This window comes from Mytilus californianus, unplaced genomic scaffold (genome assembly GCF_021869535.1).
Source record: "Mytilus californianus isolate M0D057914Y unplaced genomic scaffold, xbMytCali1.0.p SCAF_18, whole genome shotgun sequence".
NCBI classification, from domain to species: domain Eukaryota; kingdom Metazoa; phylum Mollusca; class Bivalvia; order Mytilida; family Mytilidae; genus Mytilus; species Mytilus californianus.
Window position 1 is genome coordinate 6,133,013 of NW_026262666.1, and position 27,250 is coordinate 6,160,262.

The 27,250-nt window shown below is 33.5% G+C and overlaps 1 protein-coding gene across 1 annotated transcript; it reads right to left on the reverse strand.

Annotated features, from left to right (window-relative positions):
• Positions 1-2,824: 2,824 nt before the first annotated feature.
• Positions 2,825-26,936, reverse strand: LOC127726619 (uncharacterized). The gene is made up of 6 exons (XM_052234039.1): positions 26,904-26,936; positions 22,301-22,358; positions 7,386-8,189; positions 5,045-5,144; positions 4,474-4,579; positions 2,825-3,938 (listed from the first exon to the last, which is right to left on the reverse strand). The coding sequence occupies exons 3-6, from the start codon at positions 8,167-8,169 to the stop codon at positions 3,828-3,830; spliced, it is 1,101 nt and encodes a 366-aa protein (XP_052089999.1). The 5' UTR covers positions 8,170-8,189; positions 22,301-22,358; positions 26,904-26,936; the 3' UTR covers positions 2,825-3,827.
• Positions 26,937-27,250: the final 314 nt, after the last annotated feature.

Consider the following 27,250-nt stretch of genomic DNA (forward strand, 5'->3'; position numbering starts at 1 on the left):
TGATAGAATATTAACTTTCTTGTCGCTAAAATTGTTTTCTTTTACATATTCTTTTATTATTTATTTTGAATCAGTAATTTTAATTAAAAAAAATAGTCTTCTTGTCACTTCACCTCCCTTACTTGGCCCTAGACAGTTGCCTATCTGTTTATCGTTCTGTCACTGACTTTTTTTTAGACTAGAGACTTCATGTGTACAAACCTGACGTCAAACTCGTGTACTATAAAAGAAGAGACAAATAATTTCACATTAAATCCTGTAACATTACATCTAAAGTTAATTATAATCCATAGTAAATTATATTACGATGTCAATGGACTAAATTCCCGCGCAAATGTCATTACTGGGATAGACCAAAACGAATTTTAGGTTTATGTATCATTTTCATTCCGATCAATTTACTCAGTTAAATAACATATATGTGTTAACTATTTTTATATTGGTTTTGAATTTAGTTAATCTATCAGAAAAAAGGAGTTATTTCTCGCAGATAGCCCTCAATACTATACACCAACTCGACACTGAAGCTAAAAAACCCTAAAACATAATAGTATATGGAATCGTCCAAACGGATTACCTAATATTGATATAGGTGAAATATGTAGATTCAGAATTGTGTACACAGAAATAAGATCAGAAATAAAGCCCTATGTAAGGTGAAAACAATAACACAACTGTATAAAATCATTGTTTATTAAATTTGCTTGCATAAGAACCATGAAGTTAAAATTTATAACGATTACGTTTATCCTGTCAACCCCTTTTCTTCATTGCATCAAGGCTTCTGTTGCTTTACATCGAGCAGCAATTCAACCAATCGGGGAATGTTAAGTTGGGACATACCTCTATTTTTGGAAGCGCGATCTTAACATCGAGGCTTGCGTTGCTTTACACCGAGGCCACAGTAGTTCGACCAATCGGGGAATGTTTATTTGGGGCATGTGACCTATTGAACTGCAGGTTTTATAATATTTTAATCGAAATTGTAGAAAAATGAAATGTTGTTAGTACATACAAAACAGAAAATGATGAATACTTTTAGTAAAAGATAATTTGGATCCGGGTTCTGTGTATTCACATCATTTGTACAACTCTCCTTACTGATGCCATTTTTTGGAATTTCTGTGACCTAAATGGTTCGCGAAAATTAATATTTTATTATATATATAGTAATAAGTCTAAAAATTTGCACAACGATACTAATATAAGATGGTATTATACGAAGATGTTGTTATTAAATCGTTTTGACAAATATTTCGGCTTAACAAATAGCCTTCGTCGGTGTCAATAATTTTAACAATACTGATTGAAGGTTAAAAATAGATCAGTAATACAGGTAAGTTTTGGTCTATTGATTTTAATCCATAATCTTGAACATCATAATATAAACAAAACTCGATACTCTAATATACGTGACTGTGTATATTTACATTCCAAAATGAGTGAAAAACAAGCTTAGTATTTCTTATTGATGCCGTTTGGATGATGTACATTTAGTTCCTTTATCCAAAAGCTTTCCCGAACCTGTCGCTGGGCATCACTCCAGTGAATGTTCTGTTCAATCACTAGGATTTTCATGCGATTAAAGTCATCAAGTTTGTGACCTGATTGTCTGAAATGCTGAGAAACTGGGAGAAGTGGCTTCTTAGAGATATCACTCCTATGGCACAAACCGAACATTCCAGTATGTAAATAACGTTCATACTTTTGCAAGTAACATTCTTTTAGGCAACCCAACAGTCTGCGGAACCTGCTAGTGCGTGCTGAAGTGTCTGATAATAGAAGTGCTTCTGGAGAATGTCGTTCGTGTGAGGAAAAACGCTGCAAATGCTGCCTACAGATGCAGCATTCATCAACGTTTCACAGTAAGGCAACCGAAAATAACTATAAGATATTTTGCAATGTTACTTGCAAAAGTATGAACGTTATTTACATACTGGAATGTTCGGTTTGTGGCCTCCAATATGTTGGTGAGTCAAAGCAGCCTTTCCACAAACGCCTCAATGGCCATAGGAGTGATATCTCTAAGAAGCCACTTCTCCCAGTTTCTCAGCATTTCAGACAATCAGGTCACAAACTTGATGACTTTAATCGCATGAAAATCCTGGTGATTGAACAGAACATTCACTGGAGTGATGCCCAGCGACAGGTTCGGAAAAGCTTTTGGATAAAGGAACTAAATGTACATCATCCAAACGGCATCAATAAGAAATACTAAGTTTTGTTTTTCACTCATTTTGGAATGTAAATATACACAGTCACGTATATTAGAGTATCGAGTTTTGTTTATATTATGATGTTCAAGATTATGGATTAAAATCAATAGACCAAAACTTACCTGTATTACTGATCTATTTTTAACCTACAATCAGTATTGTTAAAATTATTGACACCGACGAAGGCTATTTGTTAAGCCGAAATATTTGTCAAAACGATTTAATAACAATATCTTCGTATAATACCATCTTATATTAGTATCGTTGTGCAAATTTTTAGACTTGTATAATTTTTTCCTGATCTGCACAGTATCGTCTATTCTAGACGATCCGGTACATAGTAAATTTGCTGGTTGGTCCTTTTTATAGACCTCTCTCTCTCTCTCTCTCTCTCTCTCTCTCTCTCTCTCTCTCTCTCTCTCTCTCTCTCTCTCTATATATATATATATATAATTCGTCTAAACAACAGCCCAACAATAATAGATCTGTAAATTTGCGGAAGCAAATTTTTTGTTCTTCCCTGGCCGGGATTCGAACTCATGCTACTGAGATAGCGTGGCACCAAATCGCCTTGCACTATGCCCGACGAGCTAGACAACTCGACCACCTAGGCTATCTATCTTTATTCTCATAAAGGCAATGCATAAAATCAGTACAGAGATAACAACACCAATAACTATTTACAATATATACAAAACCAGTATTCGGTTTGAAAAGGATTTGGTAAAATTATAACTCTGAAGTTTTGTACCAAAAATACATCATAATATAGATATAGGAAGATGTGGTATGAGTGCCAATGAGACAACTCTCCATCCAAGTTACAATTTATAAAAGTAAACCATTATAGGTCAAGGTACGGCCTTCAACACGGAGCATTGGCTCACACCGAACAGCAAGCTATAAAGGGCCCCAAAAAATTACTAGTGTAAAACCATTCAAACGGAAAAACCAACGGTCTAATCTATATAAAATCGAGAAACGAGAAACACGTATGAACTACATAAACAGACGACAACTACTGTAATCAGATTCCTGTAAACAGACGACAACTACTGTAATCATAATCCTTTTTTTCACAAACATACATAAACCACTTAAAATTTGAAAAAAATAAAACAGGTCCATATTCGGGTTCAAAGACGTATGGTTGGAGTCTTTTTTGCTATTAGAACCTGAAACGCATGAATGCTGATGCTGATGCAAAGCAAAATTTAAAATATGTCAATGCCCAACACGAAGAGAACCTCTTAATAATAACAATTAGAAAGATATTCAAAGAAGGTTAAAAAGTGCAAGGTCAATTTAAAAAAAAAAGAAACCATGTAATCTATGATTGAAATTTTGACCACACTAGGTATTTCTAAACATTTCAAACTGTTATATCTGGCTTTAGCCAAGGGGTAAATATACAAACTTTGTTAGGCTTAATTTTTTCTTTTTCATACATGCAAGTAGGAAACAAATAGACCGACTTACATTGAAATATAATGAAAAAAATTAATACGGGACGAATAAACGCGCATAACAGAAAAGAATTTGCCCCACTTCTATCGTAGATGGGACATAAAAAGTTCCTGACCAGTTTCTATTGGTTATACATATTAATAGTTATTGATGTAAGTTATTAAAACTGTCTAAATTTATTTGGTTTTGTGGTGCCTGTTGTAGATGTACAATTTCTTGTTCTATCGTCCTTGCTGAATTGTTCTCATTTTCAGGCTGCAAGAAAATATAGCATTGTAGAACTGAGATAAAAAAATTATTCAAGCATTTTATATATTAACAGATGTGATGGTATAATCTTAAAGGTATAATCATCAATCATTTGGGGGTCCTGAATTTTTATGTCAAAAGTCAAAAGTGTAGGCAACGTTTTTTTTATAATCATGAAAGTTGCCTACACTTTTGACTATTGACCCAGTAATTACTGTTAAAATGAAGAATATGATGTATTATATATACCCGGCGTATTCCTTGAATCACATCACTAAAACAACATATGTTCAATTTATTTTATTGGCATTCGAGGAATAGATATTTTACAAAATGTAGGCATTCCGGGAAGACACGTGACTCAATCTAAAGAAATGTGGGTTTGTTTTTCCGTACACTAGAATCAGAACAACGCAGGATGGATCGGCAGTTTTGAAAAAAAACTTTTGGTATGAAAAAAAAAAAAAAATCGGAAGATATTAACCAAATGTTTTATATTAGAAAATAGTAAGTTGGATTGGTTTCCTTTTAAAGCTCTTACCCTTTGTAGACTTGGAAAAAGATCGTCAGTTGTACAGCTATGACTTGCCACAGTTATTGGACCAAATCCTGTACTTGGAATAGACTCGTCAATATCTTCGCATGTTCTGAAAAGAAATTAAACTGATAATGAAATGCTTCTGAAGTTTTGTTTTATAGCATCCGAATCGATACAAGATCAATCCAACTTTTTTTTTTACTTTTTTCTTCTTCAATATTTTGACATTGACAGAAAACTATTATTATAACATATTTATTTATATAAAAATTATCACCATCTATCACAGTTTAATTTTACAAAAAGAAAAAATCGAACCTCATTCTATTATCCTTAGTTGTTTTGCATTTGAGTCCTCTTCCGTTATTTTTATTTCGCGTACTTTTGCACATTTTCGCTGCTTCAACCTTTAGCTCTGATAGTGTCTGATGTATGTTATTACAGAAATTAGCATTGAAAGCTTCAGGACTATCAGATTTCCAGTCAGTTGAAGTTAACCTAAATATGGAATCCTTTAATCCTGAACTAGATATAACAGGCAAAAAGCTAACAATGTTGAAACTTTATTACTTACACATAACTACTATCTGTGGAGGACGAGCACTGGCTACTTAAATCATCATGTAAATGTTCGTCTGTGGTATCACCGATTATTTGTTTAGGGTCTGTGCTATCTGGATTAAATAAAAATTCCCGGTTTTCAAATGTTCAATTATAGCACTACCAAATATAAAACTTATCAATTTTATCTTTAGATATAAAAGAATTATAACCATGCTTAAAATTTTCACTGTTTAAACTTAGTAATTACAGATTGATTTAACGGAACATAAATTGTTCTTGGTATTTGATAAAATACGAATTTGGATAATGTGAAATTTGTCATAGTAAACAATGGAAACAAATATGTTAATAAAATTCTAAAAAAAATGAATCAAATTACAAACCGACTCAGCTCAATATAATCTTCCTCATTTGTCTGAAAAACCTCTTACGAAAACTATATTACAAAGTAAGATAATAAATGATAACATAAACAAATAATTTTGTAAACAATTATTTAGATTCATCGACTCTGGATAAGTTGTCCATGCGAAGTTTTCAGTAACTTTTCGTAAAATAATGACTAACAAAAGACTTTAAGTTAGTGATTTGAACAATTTGATATAATATTAAACATTCTCATTGACTAGACATTTTCCAAGTTTTCAAAAGTAAATTTCAACAAATAGAATTCATAAGACATAAGACATAAGACATAAGACATTTTATATCACTAAAACCCCCACATGGGTTATGTTTCAAGAAATTAGTTATATACATAATCAGATGGAGTTGTCTCTCTTGACATAACATACTAAAGAATTTCCATTAGCGCATAGCTTACTATATTCTGACATATATTGAAATAAAATCGGACAATCTTTACATTAGTCGATTACTATACACCCCTGCTGCTTAAGTTCAAATTTTTGGATTAAAGATACAATTGTTCACCATTTAAAATGACTTTCTTTACAGGTATCCCCCCCCCCTTTGCAGAAAACGTTACTTTTTACAGACTTGGGGCCATTGACTAGCTTATTTTGACTGTTTGGCTATGTTTAAAACGAGGTGTTTGATTAATAAAGTTCGATTTAGGCCTAATAAAGACTTTAGGCTGATGATTTGATAACTGTGTCCAACTTATATGTCTCTATCACGAATATATGAACACCGTTGCATAAGAGTCAAAATATTTTATGAAATAGACTATAAAAATGTTAAAACTAAGAATTTAGCATTGCTGTTATGTGTTTTATATGAACCGTGTGCAGAACATTCAATTTGACGATACTAAGGAGAAACATGTATAGCCTTTGATTTTTTACATAATTTTAATATTTTAGGGGCATTTTGGCACATTTTTACCATTAAAAATACAAAAATGTCGCTAACGTCAGCAAAAATAAGCCCCCCCTTTTTTTTTTAGATATGCATAAATACATGAAGTTATCGAGGATGAGGAGAAATAATTAAAGACAGAGTCCTTGACAGAATTCTCGTTCTTACAGTAAGCTAATGAACCCTACCCCTCAGGCAGAAGAATAAAAAAACAGTAACAATTTGATATAGACTATAGTTTCATGGCGATCAGCAATTTTCTTCTGAAACAGTTTATCACTTAGTACCTGATTAATTTACCTTTTCAATTTCTAAAATATCTCGAAAAATACAGTGATGCGCCAGAAATCGTTATTTCGCTTTAGGTTACAAGGAAGTAATTATTTACATAGGCGACAATGGTAGCCTTTTTTGGTCCTGCGTTTTCCCAATCAAAGATCCATTGAAAAAAATGTCGAAATCTGAATTATCAACTCATTTGGGTGTAATTGAAATTGCAAAACACATATGGTGCCGCAGCTTTTTTAATTTTTTTTAATGGTACTGAACGGTTCCGGAACTTTTCGAAATAGTATAAATGAAGAACACCCCTTGCTAAATTTGGCACAGAAAATGTTTCTCGTCACAGAGAGTTTTCTCTAAATTTCTCGCTATTTCTACACCAATGGCCAACACTCATTTCTCACTATTTCAATTTCGATTTCTAATTACTAGGGCAGCAGAAAATAAATTTACTTCTACCTATTATCTTGGATATAAAATCTAGGTGGCGCCAATCATCTTTATTTACTTCCTTTTAACCTATAGGTATGAGTTTAATTTGTTTATGCTAAAGGCCTTACGATGACTTAGAGTTGTTAACATCCAGGTCATTTGGTCTCTGATGCATATATGTCTCATTGGCAATTAGACCACATATTATGTTCACAAGAAGCCAGTTTTTTTTTTATTTCTTGGGTTCATTTTTGTTGTAAATTTGTCTATAGATAATTTATTTTCCAGTTAAATATTATCCCGTTTCCAATGTATACCAATTATATCAGATGTATCATCAGTGATGGAGGAGTCGGGTCTAGAATCCATAAACGGCAAACGCAGATCTCTTTGTATTTCTTTAACTTTGTCAATAACTGCTTCACATTTTAAATATGTTACGTGACCAGGTGTCATTTCTCTCTCTACCAAGTCTTGTATCTCTGGTGGCACGGGTGCGTCGCCAATATTTTTGTAATCGTTTGTTATACCTAAACTTATATCAGTATATGTGATTATTGTGGTTAAGATAAGTCTGTCTTTCGGATTCAGGTTAGCTGATGATCTAAGTATATCTTCTATTAAACGTTTTGTGTCATGTATGTGATCTAATAGATCGTACAAGTGATATACTGAATTCACGTAATGGTTTTTCGTCGTGTGATGTTTCAGGCATTTCTTACATACCAAAACACAACAGTTAGTGCAGTAATCAGTACATTCCAGACGTATTTGCCTACTATGTAGACAAAACTTTTTAGGTGCAAATTCTTTGACTCTAAACATACGACTATCTCTACTGAAATTTATAATTTTGTGATCTTGCAAGTCAACTATTTTGTCATGGAACTTAACACACTGTTGATCGATAAGTCTTGCACAGTCTGTGCAATACCCCACCGCTATGCCTTCGTCATCACAAAACGAGCATCTAATTTCCTTTTTATAAACAATGCCAATCCATACTTGAAGCACTGTGTTGACGGGAGAATGTTTTTGTCCTATTCCTTGTTTCTTTAAGAATATAAATATATTTATGATGATTTGCAACACCCGCTCCATCTAATTGAACAAGACGTTCCCTGAAATAAGAATTGCGTTATTTTAAAATTTTCATAATAGTTCAATTTGACAAGAAAATATATTAGTCACTTTTGCTTTGCATGATTAGAGATTTGTTGTGGTAAAACCTTCCTATAGATCCAGTTATCACAGATAATTATTCAATATTGCATATAGAATTTAAGTCGCCGTCTGGTTTAGAGAAAACATAGTTTTCCTTCAAAAATTACAACTGTAACAGCCAGGTTTGTAACCATACGGTTATGAAGTCAACGAATCGACGTACAATAATACAGTAAATAGAACCAAGCAGAAAACGTGCAAATGTTGGTAGATAGGCAATAGTTTGTGTGTCATACTTTGCAATTTGTGAATGAAAACATTTTACGTGAAAAATTACATTAACTGTACGACAGCAAATTTATATTCATGTAGTGTACGCATTATTTGCAAACTTTTTGTCAAATTGGTCCATGTAGGGAGGCTGACTACACGCTATCAAAGACACCACTGAATGAAAGAGAAACAAAAATCTACTGCACTGTATTTTACTTCAACGATACATTCTATACGATATAGTTGAGCTAAAAATATTGGCATAGACGATACATACTTACGAAAGCCTATTAGGGTAAAAAAAAAAATATTTATCTCGTAATTACGTAATTACGAGAAAACTATCGCGTATTTACGAGATAATTACCGCGTTATTACGAGAAAACTATCGCGAGATTACGAGATAATCATTTCTTATCTCGTAATTACGAGAAAACTATCGCGTAATTACGAGAAAACTATCGCGTAATTACGAGATAATAATCGCGTAAAAACTTCTTATCTCGTAATAACTCGATAGTTTTCTCGTTAAAAATCTTATCTCGTAATTACGTGATAGTTTTCTCGTAATTACGCGATAATTATCTCGTAATTACGCGATAATTATCTCGTAATTACGAGATAAAAAACTTCTTATCTCGTAATAACGCGATAGGTTTCTCGTAATAACGCGATGATTATCTCGTAATTACGAGATAAAAATCTTATCTCGTAATTACGTGATAGTTTTCTTGTAATTACGCGATAATTATCTCGTAATTACGCGATAATTATCTCGTAATTACGAGATGAAAATGATAATATCGTAATTACGCGATAGTTTTCTCGTAATTACGCGATAATTATCTCGTAATTACGCGATAGTTTTCTCGTAATTACGAGATATTTATCTCGTAATTACGAGATAAATATTTTTTTGTGTGACCCTAATAGGCTTTCGTACATACTAGAAACAATTTAGAAGTTATCGAAAATGCAAGCTAAGGACACACAAGGCGCTTTGATTAAACACAAACATTTTGACGTTACTTTTCCTGTTTGCATAAGGAAAACACCATGTACCAACAAAAGATGAATAGTCGATGCTTTATTGCATTTCTCGTATTGTGTTGATATCACTGCTGGTGGACGTTTCGCCCCCGAGGTTATCGAATGCATTGTTTCTCTAATGTGGAGACAGTCATATCATTGATACGTTCATTTGCTGTGAATTCAATGTCTATAAAAAGTATCAATTATTCGAAACAATAAGGTTTTACTATCCCAAACATAAATAACCTCAGCCGTATTTGGCACAATTTTATCAGAATTTTCGTTTTGTCAATGATCTTCAACTTCAAATTTGGACATGGTTCACTTGAAGGCAAATATGACCATGAATTTAAACTTTATCAGAACATTACAAAATGGCATAATTTGGTTCTTAAATTTGATCTATTTCAAAAGCCATATTTCTATGTTAGAATAAGTCTCGTCAACAGTGTACATCCTTGGCTTCAAAATCAGCACGTTTTGGATATATTGTCAAAATACGATGATTTTGTGCATTTTCGGACTTAAAATCTTGGGGAAATCCTTGGCCGCAACCTAAGATCCAAAATGTTCTGTTACCAAAAGTTGCCAATGAAGAGATTTAATCCCTAGGCACAAACACTTTTTGGATCCTGGGTAACGGCCAAAATAAATTATGCTAAAGACTGTAAAGAATTTTGAAAATTGACCAAAACTGACGTTACGACACAAATTATGCATACTTTTAAGCTAGGTTCACACTGTCGATCAGATCAACTCGATCAAGCCCGATCAAGATAGATTAAGCGATCAGGAAACTGGTCTAACTCGTTCGACAAGATTGTTCGGGGGTGGTCTACCTTGCTCGTCATCGATCTGACTTTCTACCCGAGAATTTTTGACATGTCAAAAAAATTTGAGTAAGGATTGAGAAGCCAGTCACTCGAGAAGAGATCGGGAATTCGTCGAGTAGCGGTAGAATTGATCGAGAAAGGATCTTGTAGAGATCGAGTTTGGTCGGCATACAAATGTTTTACCGATCAGTACTCGATCATCTCGACCTTTACTCGACTAATTTCTAATCCTCTCTCGATCAACGCAATCCTGCTTGATCTGTGGTCCAGATTAACTCGATGCCCGATCGTTTTACGATCACTGCGACTAATATAATATTTTTATCCCAGACCTACTCGACCAATACTCGATCTCACCTCGACCAAATTCAATCATTTTTCGATCTCTACTCGGTTATCGCGAGTGCACGTGACTGCTGCAAGATTATAAAAAAGGGTGTGCAGATCTGATTAACTCTCATAACTTGCTTCCGCAAAAATATATTGTCCCTGTTTTTTTAAAACTGTAACAAAAGATTAACTCCGCAAAAATTCCTCCGTGTTCAGTCCTTGGCTGTACTTTTACAAATTTTAAAAGAGAGGCAAAAGATACCAAAGGAACAATCAAACCCAGAGATCGAAAACAAACCGACACAGCCATGGCGAAAAACGAAAAAACGACGATAAGACAAACAGCAGTCCACATAACACATCATACAAAAAAAACTAAAAAATTAGCAACACAAAACCCAACAAATACACGTTGCACCCGTCGTATTGCTTTACATAAGTACCAATCTGGTGACAAGCCTCATTTGGTGCTGTCATTCTCAAGAAAAGAGCAGTAATTTTATAAATAAGAAAATACAAACGATTCAAATTATATTTTAAATTATCACATGAGAACAAGATGTCATACTTAAATAAATACATCAGCGGTTTTACGGTGAAGCTACAAGTAACTGTATAATAACGTGAATGACATCAATCATATTGTCTTGCCACTCAACTGAATTCACCTGCTTGTGAATTAAAATAGTGCTTAAGTTGGTCTTGTTTAGGTTACGTCTAGAGTATAGCTTCATCCAGGTTCTCAATGGGAATGCATCATATTATTCAATCATGAGGTATGGGGTGTTCTTCTTATCGCCGGGCTTTTCCTCAATCAAAGTCCTTAGTTCAGAATGATTGAAGAGTTGAGCGTCGGACGCACTTCCATTAGCACCAACACTGACCCATATGAATTTGTAGTCTGCGTCGACGAGGGCCAGAAGTGTGATTGTGAAAAATCCTTTGTAGTTGCAGTACAGTGAACCAGAGTCCTTTGTGCACTTTATCCTCAAGTGCTTGTCATCCAGTGTTCCACATGCATGAGTAAAGTTCCACTTGGCTTAGAAGTCATCGGCAATCTGTTGCCACTTTTAGGATGTCCCGACGGCTGGTTTCACCTCTTCCGAGTACCCATGTATAACAGCTTCCATTCGGATGAAATAATCAATCATGCATAAACATGTCAATTTACTTACAATTAATGTTATGTATTCCATTTTGTGTGAGATACGGTTTAAAAACTCCAATAACATATCAGCGTCCACTCTGAGGAAGATTTTATAACCATTTTGGTCCTCTCTGTTGAACTCCTGCAACAGTTTCTCATATTACCCATACAGTGATCGCCGTGTAAATTAGCCACTATCTTATGTAGATTGCACGCTGCCCGTTGCTGTCTACGCCTTCCTGTTCCTCTTCTACGCTCCCATCAAGCTCAGTCACAGTTATTAACCTGTCTTGTAGATATTTTAAATGTATGAATTTACTCAGACCTTCCGTGAACTACTGAATGATAACCAAATAAATAGAGAATATGTCCATGGGACATAGATAATGACTCCGCTTGCATATAACGTTACAAAGGGGCATAACTCAAGAACGGTAAAAACGACGCCACCCAAATTCGAATATGATCTGTGTTTTTGGTAATAAGCATTGTGTATAAGTTTAATAAAATTTGGTTGAGGAAAACTAAAGTTAAGAGAACTGAAACTATTTTTTGGACGTACGTACTTACGTACGGACAAGGGTAACACTTAATACCCCTCCGCTGCGACGGTACATAAAAATTCAGACGTTTTGATACTGACAATGTATATATACACAACCAATTCCCGACTATCCCTACGACCCCTATACGATCAGGTCGATCTGGTATTGTCGAGATCGGGCTGAGATCGAGCAAAGTTGATTTGGTCTAGCTATATAAAAAAGAAGATGTGGTATGATTGCCAATGAGACAACTCTCCACAAGATACCAAATGACACAGAAATTAACAGCTATATGTCACCGTACGGCCTTGAACGAAAAACAAATATGTAACACAGCAACAAACGACAACCACTGAATTACAGGCTCCTGACTTGGGACAGGCACATTCATACAGAATGTGGTGGGGTTAAACATGTTAGCGGGATCCCAACCCTCCCCTAACCTGGTACAGTGGTGTAACAGTACAACATAAGAACGAACTATAAAAAATCAGTTGAAAAAGGCTTAACTCATCAGATGGATACAAATAGAAATACATCTAACAAACACACAGAGTGGACGTGGCCGGGTACTTGTACATCCTAGTCAAGTAAAGATCGTGTAGAGACCGTAAATTGGTTGGACTAATCGAATATGTATTCAATTAATTGTCGGGTTGAAATCGTGATGGAGTCATTAAGGAGTCGTAAATGGTCGAGTTAAAGTCGTGTACAGTCGGATAGCGGTCGGGTTATAGTCGTAAACAGGCCCGATCAAAAATTTGGTTACGCTTGGTCGTGGGAATTTGGGCAATCGGGATCATCGAGTTGATCTGATCGGCAGTGTGAACCTAGCTTTAGGAGTCAATACTTCGTCAATTTTGATTTCAGTGATGTGACAAATAAAGTTATTTTGTATTTACAACATCTATTTTTATGTGCATTTTTTTAGTATTTTGACCTGATTATAAAAACATCAAATTCTTAGGGCTAATTTTAACCCTCCGTGAACTTACTCAAATTTGATTTGGCCTCACAATTGTTATGATTTGAGATGTACTTACGAGTCTTATGTAAACGAAAGCCCGATTGACGTACCAAATTATAAGCCTGGTATCATTGATAATTAAGTTTCAAAATTAATTTCAGGAAGAATAAAATAGGTGATGTTAATAATGATGGTGATATTATAAGTGCCGTCCAACGTCCAGTGGCAAATGTTATACCACTGCAGAACGATTACATGTCAGTGTGTAATAAATGAGAACACTGCTTATTCAATACTGTCACGCTAATTCAAATCTTAACATGCTTGTTTATAAAGCAAAAAGTATCAGCAAAATATTTCACCATTCATCATACATCGTTCTGATGAGTTAGAATAGATAGAATATAATAGTTGATGATGGTGATGATAATTGCATTACAAAGTCCAGTGTCAAATATTACACCACTCCAGTACGAGAACATGTAAGAATATATGAATATAAACCCTACTTTACACTAGACTATTCAAGTTTTAACATCATAGTTTATAAGGTAAACTCCTATATTATGCATGCGTAGTAGAAAAGGCGAAAACACCATTTTTTAAAGTCTGGTTTGATCCGCACTCACGACAACAAAGCTGCTTGTTCTTGATTCTGTATCAAATGAAATTCTGTAAGTACATACACACCCCAAATCTATTGTACATTCATCGCAAGCTATTTTTGCGCCTGTAATATGCATCTTTTAGGCCCCTTTAGCGGTAGAATATAATAAGAACGAAAACGAAAGAAAAACAAGTAAAATTGCTCAAAGAACAATTGAATGTCTTTCCACCTTCCTTCAGTCTTTGTACTGTTGAATATAAAGGTTTAAGGTAGCTGTGGGGGGGGGGGGGATTTGTCTTCCTCCATCTTTGATTTTTAAATAGCAGATAACAATCGGTCTAGATCTTTAATGAAATGTACAAATTTCGAGAGTAATATGTAATTCATATGTAAGACTTTTCATGTTAATATAGAAAATTATGTGTTTTATCACAATTAAGGCTGTATTTTACAAAACAACAGAATGTTTTGTTTGATTCATTTTTTTCCAACTTTCCAACATAAGGGGAAATAACTCAGATATAAGGGGAGATAACTCAAATCAAGTTATTTTTTATAATATCATGTGTTGTGAATCTATCTATTTTATTATTTAGCAAGAAAACGAGTCCGGTGAACCAATTTTTTCTTTTTCTTATTTGAAAGCATATGATGATAGTTATCTTCTCATATTTTATCTTAAAATTATATAACATGCATAATCTATTCAAAATCTAACAATTTTGCACAACCTGTAACGTGAAAAAAAGTATGGTGACCCATACTTTTTATCATATTTTTGAAAAAAACATGATATAAACTACATTTTGACAAATATTAAAAAATTCTATGTATTTTAATTTTTATTGGTGGAGGAAGCCGGAGTGCCCGGAGAAAACCATCGACCTTCGATAGGAAAACTGACAATCCTAGTCAATTAAGGTTTGAGTCGAGTGCACCCGCATGAGCGGGGTTCGAACTCACAACCTCAGTGTTGACTGGCTAGTGATTACAGTAGTAACTACTTAGACCACTCGGCCACCGAGGCCTTGACACCGGAAGTGGTATGATTTTATAAACAGGAAGTATCCAATTATCTCCTGTATTTCAACGAGAAATACATAGTAGCCATCTATTTTTGGAATCAGTGAAAAGAAATTTATCAATTAATACCCGAAGTGAGTGTTTGAAACTGGAAGTAGCTGATCATCTCTCTGATTCCAAAGAAAAGAACTACAAACTATATCTTTCTGGAATCTGTGCAAGAATATTTTCATCTTCTGACACCGTTTTTTAATGTATGTGAAGTTAGCGGCCGGTTCGTTATTCGATAATCAACACCCCGTGAATATCCAACCGGCTGTTCTTTTTTGAAGATAATATAAATATTAAATATTAAAAATATGATAGTTATAGTTAAGGTTCATGTGGACCCTTTGTCAAAAATGGATGCGTCTTCGCCTCAAAATTTAATCTGAGTACAGAATAACCTGTGCTTCTGGAAAAGTTTTGAGGCATAGCTTGTCTTATATAAATAAGATTCGAATGCATTTTATGTTTTAGAAAATTTAAAACTTAACTGGATTTTACTGTGCACTTTTTTTCGTCACTGCAGAAGATGAGGAAATTAACAAACAGTTGAGTTTCACTTGATATGGTCCACTCAGGTACACAGTTTAAATCACCAATTATTGTCAGGTATCTATTGCCCCTATATTGTCCATGTCATTTAATACAATTCTCTTCAATAACTACCCGTGGGGAAGTTCTCAAACACCTCTTTCCCAATTTTGTTTATTTTGGTACCTTCTGGAGGAATGAAAAAAGTGCACTACAAAATCCAGTTAAGTTTTCAATTTTCTAAAACATATAATGTATTTGAATTTTATTTTTTTAGAGCATGCTATGTCTTTTATTTTTTTCCAGATACATAGATATGTCTGTACTCAGAGTAAATTTTGATGTGAAAATGCATTCAGGATCTGTATATATTCGTAGTTTACAAGATTATTGAATTTATGGACATTGAAAGACCAATGGGGTCTCATTGTATTGTCAGATGTCTCCGGTAGGTTTTCACTATATATTTTGAATATCAAAATGGCACTTTGAGCCCATCATAAACTTAGAAGAAGAAAAGTTTACATAAATTCCTTTTGCTCTCATTTATATCTATATAGTAATTAACTATATGCATATTATTATGAAGATTGAGAGATCAGGATATTGATATACCCAATGCACTCGGTCTTCTTTTCAGAATTTTTGACGATTTTTAATTGAAAAGTGACACTTTAAGCCCTCCGTTCATATCGAACATGACATATTTCTGGAAAATCCTTTTGATAGGATCTGAATATATACGTAGTCTATAGATTATTAAATTTTATGGACACTGAAAGACCAATGGGGTATCATTTGTATTTTCAGTGGTCTCCGGTAGGGTTCACTATATATTTTGAATATCAAACTGGCACTTTGAGCCCTCCGTAAACACAGAAGACGAAAAGCTTACCTAAATTCCATTGAGGATGTCATTTGTATCTATATATATAAGTTAACTTTATGCATAATATTATGAAGATTGAGAGATCAGGATGATCTAGCCAACGCCCTCGGCTCTGTTTCCCGTATATATTTTGAATATTTAGTCAATCGAAAATATATTTTTTTTGGCTTTCTATAGTTATTTCTACTTATCTTTTAAAATCTAACTAGAGTGGCTGTTTGTTTTTGTTTCTGGAAATATCATCTTTAAAATGTACATCCTTCATTTTATATTATTGATAAAAATCTATATTTCGTAAAGAGAAATATTCGATTTTACATAATGGTTTATATTTGACGACAACGGGAATTTATGATAACTTTAATTTGTCTCAAAAAGATTTCCTACACTCTATTAACTCCTTTGAACTATTAAAAGTTCCGCTGACCGCTACGAAATAGCCCAAAAGCGGTGCTTAAAAGTGGCGTTAAAACACCAAAAATCAAATCAAATCACTTCCGGAGTCATATGATAGCTTACAAATTCTCACTGATTGCACAAATTTATGGTGTCTTGCGACTTATACATCAAATAAGTGCAAAAATGCTACTTTCGGTTTAAATAATGTCACTTTCACTTGACCCTTTTTAAGGTCATATGCCTTCCAACCTGATGCAAAAGACTAAAATAGTTATATCATGTACCGGTATGAAGTTTTAGCAAAGGTCAAAATATAGAACGTAAAATTGACCTTAGACGTTAATTTCAAGGTCATAGGACATGTATATGAAATTAGAAAACACCCAGGTCTTTCACATGTTTGGTTGAAAAGTTATACTGATTTCAAATAAATAAGGGGAGAAAACTCATATAAAAGGTCACCGAAACACTTAGACTCAAATGCATCAAAATTGCGCAATGTTATAACCAACTTTTTGACATTATTCTTTTAATACTAACCGTTACGGTTTATGTGACGTAAAGATAATAAGCACAGTTCAAATCTAAGAAAACCACACTGACCTTTGAATTTGACCTCATTTTCATCCTAATGGAGCAAGGACTACATATCAAAAGACTTAAGGTCTCAATGACTTATAGTGTATGAGTTAATTCAACATTTTACGTATGTCAAATTTGAAATGGGAAATAACTCCCATAAGATGTCATTGGATCACTTCTGTTAAACTTGACCGAAGCAGCCTTAAGATTTAACAAACAATTTGGAATTTGGTTGATATATTTTACGGTTACAGAGAAATAAAGATAACAGAAAAAAGAGGGCGTGGGGTCAACAGTGAAATCGAAATCACTGTACGATAGCATGGGCCAAAAATCCTTTCAATATGTTTTTGAAACAAATGATTGAACATGTCATACACCAGAACAAAAATATGATCAGAACAAAAACAAAAGGTTCCCACGAAAAGTGGAAAGACCAAATAAAATAATCAGAACAAATATGTAGGAATATACATGTTCCGGACCATATGCGTAAATACTCATATGGTCCGACGATAAGCATATGGTCCGAATAATTAATACGATTAACGTTGACAAGTTACTTTTACTGTAAATTACGCTATTTGTTTCCTCGTTTCACTCCTACGAAAATAACATTTTTCTTAACTATATAATGTAGAAAAAACCAAACATAGTATACGGTTGTGTGTTCGCTACAAGATGGCATTTAGTATAACATATAGAACATATATAACATATCTACAAGTACACATATATAATTAATTAAATTACATGTATGTTTCACGAGAATCCGTTAGTTTGATTGGCTACATGTAACAACATTTGCGCGTCATTCAAATCTTTTTTTATGTAAACGACTAAGTTTTAATTCATTGACGAAAATTTATCGAGAAAAGAATTTTTTGTTCAATACTGTCCTCAATATATCCACCTTAAACCTTATATGGTTAAACTTATGGAATATCCGTGTCACAGGAGACAGCGGATATGTTCCAATTCTCGTAACTACAACCCCGTCCCCTTTTTCCCGAATATGACTTACCAAATTAGACTTATTACTTGATTTGTACAAACATGAGCAACACGACGGGTGCTCGTGTTGCTCAGTCTTTAGTTTTCTATGTTGTGTTTTGTGTTCTGTTGTTTGTCTGTTTGGTCATTTTCTTTCTAAGCCATGTCATCACCAGGTTATTTTTGACATGCGAGTTTGAATGTCCCTTTGGTATCTTTTGCCTCTCGTTTATAAGTAGGCCATCTTACGTGTACCTTAAGAAATCTAACTGGTACTTTAATATTAGAGGCGGCTGTCGCGCCTCCGCTCTTCAAACTATGCAACGCAAACTTAGAACTGTGCAGACCGATTTGAGAGCAAATAAAATTATCTCTCTTGCTTTAGTATACAATAAGGGTTTCAATTTGTTGGAAGCAATATACATCTGCTGATTTTTTTTTTTATAAAAGTTAATGGCTATGAACAAAATCTTATCTGAACCTGACGTCAACCCCGCGAGGGAAGTGTACTTATTCAGTCAAAATAAAGGACAGATTTCATTTTCAGTCCCCCAATGACGATAGAACGACGTATGCGGAAGATATCTAGTTTACTCTGAAGGTTTTTTGTTTCTAGATATTCATCATGTCAATTGAGATCAGACATGCATATGTATGATAATTCTTTAAACCTAAGGTAAACCGGAAAAACCGAGTAGACATAGGACGCAAGTATGCCAATGTAAAAGATAACTGACGGCCTAGGTGTAAAACAGAAAGAGCTTCAAAAATATAACCTTCGTTATATGTTCCTTTTTATTCGAAAGGCAAGATAACATGCGTTGTTCTCCTAAAATAAGAGTAATAATTCATCTTAACAAGGATTAAGCTTCTGTGAAAATGTATGGTACCAACTAATTCTATAAAAAATATGTTTCAAAAACTGACGAATAAACTTTTTGCTGAATAAGACCTCTAAAAAACAGAGCAACCGTGGAGACTGAGGCTGGTAAATGGCAAAAATTATGTTTTAAGCACCAGTGCTGACATTTAGAAAAATAATTATCATATATTTTGTTTGCATTCGGAGCTTCTGAGCTTTTCAAAATGTTCGGTAAAATCTTAATTGTCTTCGAAAAATCAATATGGTTCCCGAATTTCTCCAAATCATACCAGTAACATCGATATGTTGCAGTATCTGAAAAATATATCAGAATAATGAATTATAACGTTCGAATAAAGGAAGAGGGTGTGATTGCATATATATATAGATTCTACCACTGCATCGAGTGTGATACGATATTTATCCACTCGAGACAGTTAAATTTTCAAATTTAAAACGCGAGGCTCGCCGAGCGTTTTAAATATTTAAAATTTGACTGTCGAGAGTGGATAAATATCGTATTACACGAGATTTGGTGGTGGAATCTGTTTCTCTAATGATTTTCAAACAATACGCAGGCAAATTTATTCCTTCTTTTCGAATGATCTGCAAAAAGATGTGTTCTTTCTATGTGACGTCCTCAGGCATGGTCGCCTTTTTTCATGCCGTCACAATAGGAAATTCAGAGGAAAGCAAGTAAATTCGACGTCATAATCGGATTTTAACCAATGAAGAACTGAGATCAAACAAACCACACGTTGATTAAATTTTTTTTATACAATGGGTGCAGAAAGGGATAAATTGACGAAGAATTAGAGAAATATATATATATCAAATATGTCTATATAATTAAAATAAATAAATTAAAAAAAAGAGATGATATGATATACAAATACCCTAAATTGACTTATGTCAGTATTCACAAAAATCAGAATATAAATAAATGTACAAAGGTTCGTCAGTTCATAATATGTGTATTACCATACATCATCATATAACTTATCCACGTGCTAGAGAGTACAGTCCTCGCTTAAGGAGTACAATCCTACTGAAAAAGTAAATATCCATTTGTGACAAGAGTGTCATAAAAATGTCAATATATGTTAAAATAATCGGAATGGATATTCACGTCATGGTACACGCTACTAGTCAAAATCAAATTTAAGCGTGACATTGCCCTTTCTAGCAAAGGCTAAGCCTTCAAATGCAACCTCAAATGTAACCTTTTTTTCGCTATACAGTACAGATAAAGGATTAGGATAAGATGTAAAAGTGCCGAAATCGCTGATTCTGTGAAATCCGCATGATCTGGTGATGATCTGTTGTTTTTAAGTAGTACTTTCGGTGCTAAATCAAGAAATTCCAATCTTTAATCGAATAGCATATTTTTAAGTGTAAATTCGCTAGGTTTCATTGTATCTTTCCAAAAGTTAACGGACTTTTTTAGTCTGTTTTTAACGGAAACAATTGATTTTGTGTTTGCTTTTGTTTCGAAATGTTAATAAAGGATATGTAAATTATACTCAACTTGTTCGGTGTTTCTCTCCAGAGTACGGGAACATTGATGAGGGAGGCTGTGTTCTCTGAAGCTATGCTGAATAGGGACAATGTGACCTGGCAAGTTGCAATAAAAGCAGACGACGTTGGCGCCTTGTCCATATTTTGGCTTGAAGCCGATGAACGGTGCTCTAGGATCGGCGCTGAAGGGTTAACACAGGCCTGATCCTGCTTGATAGCCAAGTATATACTGCTTTGTAGATATTCTATCCAAAGCTCCAGGTTTGCGTTTTGCCAAATATGCTGTATTCTTTTAATATAGGGGTTGGCTTTGACGTTGTGTCTTAGTGGCTGCTCTAGCGATGTCAGCAATATAAGTATCAATTTACATTGTAAAATCAAACGGTATGACAAATATGTTTCTCATCTATTTTCGAAAGTTTATTTCTATAGGTTAGAGCTTTCTTTTCTGAGCCAATAAGTTAGAGGGCCCCTTTTGGGTCACCGAAAGTAATTTTGATGTAAAGGTTATCAAGGTTGCGAAGTCTCTATTCATTAAATGAATAATTATTGTATCTTGCGTTGACTTGCAGTTTGTCCTGTTACTCAGAAACAATAGAGATACATTGTTTTCCAAGAGCGATGTCAAATTAGTTTTTGAACAAGTGTGTTGCATCAACAGTGTTGAACTCAGTTGGATCACGACTTTATTTCCCATGCAGAACTAGGACATGCGCCTTCAATTGACGGGTGACTGTTTCGATAAGAATGGCTTTCTGAATCTGACATATCAAGATGGCGAATATATATAAACTTAACTTCTATGTTTTAACTTTCTTGTAACGAACTTCGCACTGGGCAAGCACGCCTTAAATCTTCTTTATATACTGACCGCCAAAATTGTCAGTGCAGAAAGGAATTCAAAGAGTATTACCTTATCAGTTCAAGGTGTCACAAATTTGACTTATATAACAATAAATTAACTATTGTTGACATGATTAATGAGGTTAAGTGAATTTTACGCAATAGTGAAAATTACAGAAAATGCATATTTACATGGTCGTTGTCGATTTTTACTTTCGAAACGCAATAACTATATCGACTTTAAAAAATAACTTAAAGAAATATCTAAATGAACCATTAAACAATACTTCAACTGTTTGACTCACAGGTACAAGGAGGCACTGAACCTTCTTTTTTATCTATTTATCTCATTTTGGTGTTTAAATTTGTTTTAAGTTAGTTCAAGTCCCTCTATTCTTATGTGGAAAAATATGTAATAGGAGCAGCCGTATTTCTTAGTGTTATTATAAGATCGTATAGATAGGAACAAGAACACAACAATTAAGTGAAAACAAGTTGAAATTATGAGAAATTAAAAAAGAAAAAACTAAACAGCGGGAAAAAGATCTATGTCCTAAATACATGTGGTGTCATTTAAGAACAAAAAGGTTTATATGACAAAGGCGCTTTAAATGGGCTCTAGTGGAAGCAAGATAAAAGATGCACATACCGGTAGATTCAAGTTAGTATTTGTGCTGATTGTTGTTCGGAGAACTAGCTGTGCGTTCCTGCAAAATAAGTTAGAATTTATTCGAATACCTATATGCGATCTGGCCCGTTAAAACAAAACGAGTATATACTCAAATGGTCCCAAAACTCAGTATGGCCCGGAACGTATAATTTTGATAAACAAATCTACAAATCTAAATAGTTTCGAACGTGCAGATGAATTAAGCATGAAAAATAAATCCAACAAAAATAAAGAGGAAGATTTGCGATTGTTGTGATAATATTAGTTTTGTTTGGGAACAATAACAATAAAATTATGAAGTCTATTAACAATTTGTTTCATGAGTTAAGTTAAGTGAGTTTCTGGGTCTTCTGTGCTTGATTTCAAAACTATATTGATTTATCAAATTCAAACATGCATAAAACAGTAAATACAAAGCAAAATTGTTTCTTCTTTGGTAAGAAAAACTTACAAGTTATTCTCTTGAAAATTATATTTTTGTTTGTGGTTAGATTTGTTACAAGACAATTTGCAAGCGGTTCATTTTCTTTAAACAGTGTTTTTATCAGATCATAAATATTTTCAAGGATTGATTCTTAAATGATACTTTTAAGAAACCCAATGTAAAAATAACAAGCAAATTTAGTGTCTCTGTGTAAAGGTATAAACAGTTGTATTATCATTATTTTGCTATGTATTTATAAATACATTTTACTCCCCATTTTCAACAATTTTGAACATAATCTGTTTAAATTCAGCGACGAAAAAAAAAAAAAACAAATATGAAAGAAAAAGTCTGAATTGAGAAAAAAAAAAAAAAAAAAAACACAAAACAACAACAACAACAACAACAAACATCTAGTATTGATTAATGGGTTAACATCTATTTCAGATATATATAGATTCTACCACTGCATCGAGTGTGATACGATATTTATCCACTCGAGACAGTTAAATTTTGAAATTTAAAACGCGAGGCTCGCCGAGCGTTTTAAATATTTAAAATTTAACTGTCGAGAGTGGATAAATATTGTATTACACGAGATTTGGTGGTGGAATCTGTTTCTCTAATGATTTTCAAGCAATATGCAGGCAGACTTATTCCTTCTTTTTGAATGATCTGCAAACAGATGTGTTCTTTCTATGTGACGTCATCGGGCATGGTCACCTTTTTTCATGCCGTCACAATAGGAAATTCAGAGGAAAGCAAGAAAATTCGACGTCATAATCGGATTTTAACCAATGAAGAACTGAGATCAAACGAACCACACGTTGATTAAATTTTTTTTTTATACAATGGGTGCAGAAAGGGATAAATTGACGAAGAGTTAGAGAAATTATATTTAAAGCATTTAGCTTGAGAGGAAACAATCTTCATGATATTTATAATTATTTGAAATGAAGTAAATTCTTTTTCAAAGTGTTTGTATTTTATACATCTCGTAATTACAGTTTTTTTTATGGTTAATTGTTTAATTGTTTAATTTTTTATTGATAACCTATAACACCAAGTTACTTGACATACAGAAAAACAGAGTTATCTCTCTTTATATGCATAAAAATGAACGTTTAAAAAAATAGGCTCGTAGATTTCAATCATATCTAATTTATTGTCCATCAACAGTTTGATAGTAAATAGTTTAAACATGAATACAAACTTGAGTCGGCTATCTTCATCTACCTGGAATGTTCGTTGTTTGGGCGATACATTGACATGATTTTTTTTATTAGTTGTTATTGGCTTTGAACTAGCTGTCAGTAACTGCGAGTACTCTCAGATCTGTACTTAGTGTCTTTTTGTTGTTGCGATGTACAAGTATCCGTCCACGTCCACTCTGTGTTTTTGTTAGATGTATTTCTATTTGTATCCATCTGATGTATTAAGCCTTTTTCAACTGATTTTTATAGTTTGTTCTTGTATTGTACAGTTTCACCATTGTCCCAGGTTAGGGGAGGGTTGGCGTCTTTAAACTAGTTTACCCCACCACATTCTGTATGTAGGTGCCTGTCCCAAGCCATGAGCCTTTAATTCAGTGGTTGTCGTTTGTTGCTGTGTTACATATTTGTTTTTCGTTCATTATTTTGTACATAAATAAGGCCGTTAGTTTTCTCGTTTGAATTGTTCATTTGTAATTTCGGGACCTTTTATAGCTGGCTATGCGGTATGGTCTTTGCTCATTGTTGAAGGCCGTACGGTGACCTATAGTTGTAAATTTGTGTGTCATTTGGTCTCTTGTGGAGAGTTGTCTCATTGGCAATTATACCATATCTTCTTTTTTATATGATCAATCATTTTTGGAAAAATTAAACAGTGATATTAATATTCCTATAGAAACTTGGACTGGTGTTACATGTAATCATAAAGCTAATCTACTAGATTATGTTTAAATATCTAAATGACGGAAGAAAAAAAAAGAAAGAAAGAAGGCAAGTAGGAATAGTGGTGGTATAATTGTATTATACAGAAAAGCATTATCTAAAGTATAACAGATTTAGGAAAAGGAACCACATCTTCAAAAGTCTTTTGTTAAAACTTGATAGAAACATTTTTGGTTGTGATAAAGATTTATATTTATGTACAGTTTACATACTCCTATCAAATTAAATTATTATGAAAATGATTTCGAATCTTTAGAAAGGGAAATTAGCATTTTTACAAATAGAGGGAACATTCTCCTCATTGATGATTTTAATTCACGAACAAGTCTAAATCCTGATTATATCACAAACGATTCTATACATTTCAATGATTTTTGTGAGGGAAATATACTACAACAAAATCATAGTACAGATAAAGTCCTGAAGAGAAATAATCAAGATTTTTTTTTTTAATTACCATGGTAAAAATATATTAGATATATGTGCGTACTGGTTGGAATGCAACAAAAGGTTACAAGTGGTCAAACGAATCAAGTTATAAAATCGTTGGTGCACTTCCTAGTGAAAATGTGCGATAAAATATTATTGATTTTGAAAATAATTCTTTTTCTGAATATCAAAAAAAATGTCAACAAAGCTACAAATGAACTTCGTTCATTGTATTGTGATAAAGCGGGCGATTCTTATAAAATGACGAGACGTAAAGAGACGCATTTAATTCTCAAACGGAAAAAAGTATTTACATTCTTACTTGAGGAACTTGCAAGCTGCAATATGTTATTTAAACAGAAACTAAATTCAACATCAGACTTAATAATCATCGGTCATTTTAAACCAAAGAAAGAAACTACCTAATTAAGAGACACCTCTTAAGAACAAGACATACTTTTGAAAATATCACCTTCCAAATAATAGAGGTCAACTAAAATTGGGACATACAAAGGAAAAACAGAAAGAGATTTTGGATGCATCAGCTACGTACTCTTGAACCTGATGGACTGAATGAGGTGGATAATAACAAGTTTTATCAAAAACCAAAGGAATAAATCTTGAACTTCTTACTATTTAACTAACGCAACTATTTGTTTTGACTTAATAATCGTAATGTACAATAAGCTGCAAAAATGTCTTTACAGCACCGATTTTTACCTGGATGGCTGCACGCGCCTGATGAAGCTAATTTGTTTAGCGAAATGTTGTGTTTACCCCACTTTGAAAGAGAGACGAACCAATTTAACGCATTTTTTGTACCACTTATTTATATCACACTCCTTTCGTGTGATAACAGGCCACAACCAAACGAGAAAGCGATCGAGTGCATACACAACGTGTGTAATCTTAACTTCGTTGTTGAGGGAAACATGGTTTATTGACGAGTCCATGAACGCTCATGCTTCATTCATTTTTTAAGGTCCAAATTTTGCTAAGCAGCTGTCCTATCTCCATGATATCGGTTTTGTTCACTGGCTTCGTCTTTCGTATTTTTGTTATGGTGTTGTCAGTTTCTTTCGATTTAGGAGTTTTGAATGTCCTATTGGTATATTCCGCCTCTGATTTATTATTGAAATAAAACTTATTACAATACAATTACTTCAAACAGCAGAAATATGAATACAATTGCCTACATTTTATATCGAACATCGTTCGTTAAATTACATCTGCAGTAACGATAGCCGGTAATATATGAATGACGTATTGTTGACATTTAACGCCATTTTTAGCACTATTGGCTTTATCATTGTGGCCAGTTGTTATTGGTATAGAAGAAGTTGGAAATGCCATATATTGCCAATGACCATCTGGCAGGACAACTGACAATCCTGGTCGATAAAGAGCGGGACTCAAATTCACAACTATTGTTGATTGTCCATTGATTACTGTATATGAAAATCTAAGACCGCTCGGCCATCGAGTCCATCCTCGATATAATAGGGTGTGAATTACAGCAGAGTGATAAATTATAGGATGTAAATCTAATATAGGACACCTTATTGAAAGATGTAATAATTTTCGCTATGTAAAAATGTTCTGAGATAGCTGGAATGATCGGTAATTGTTACAAACGAAGAATCATGAAAGTGCCATCAAGCAGTGTCTCAGCTTCCTGTCATAAATAATTGTTTCTTTAGCCTTAAAGGAAATGTAGGGAAAAAGATTAAGATAAATAATAATTAAAATAAATAATAAATTAGGATGAAATTGATGTCACAAACTATTGACTTACCTTGTTTGGAAGACTTCATCTATTCAAATGAAACTTAAACATAAATTTCAAAGTCCCTAAAATAAAGGTTGATGAAACTATTTTTAAATCTTTTGGAAAAAATGACAGGTTTTTTTTGGGGAAAATTTCACAATATCTAATTTAACCCAAATCATTGCAAAGAAAGAATGTCGAACAGGTAAGACAGACTGTTTCATACATATTTGTTATATAAGAACATTATATATATTTATATATTATTTTTTTATTATGATCTCCTAAATGCTAGAATTTTATCCCTAGAATAGTATGTAGATCATTTATTTAAATTTTATAATTAGCTGGGGTTAGAATCGTTTGGCGGTAAT

What these genes read in the sequence shown, in the direction of transcription:
- LOC127726619 (XM_052234039.1), bottom strand. Translation starts at nt 8,169, where the DNA reads ATGGAGCGGGTGTTGCAAATCATCATAAATATATTTATATTCTTAAAG. An exon ending in TCCACAGATAGTAGTTATGT is followed by an intron (nt 4,580 to 5,044) that starts GTAAGTAATAAA and finishes ATTTCTTTTCAG; the next exon opens with AACATGCGAAGATATTGACG. An exon ending in TTTTTCCAAGTCTACAAAGG is followed by an intron (nt 3,939 to 4,473) that starts GTAAGAGCTTTA and finishes ATTTTCTTGCAG; the next exon opens with CCTGAAAATGAGAACAATTC.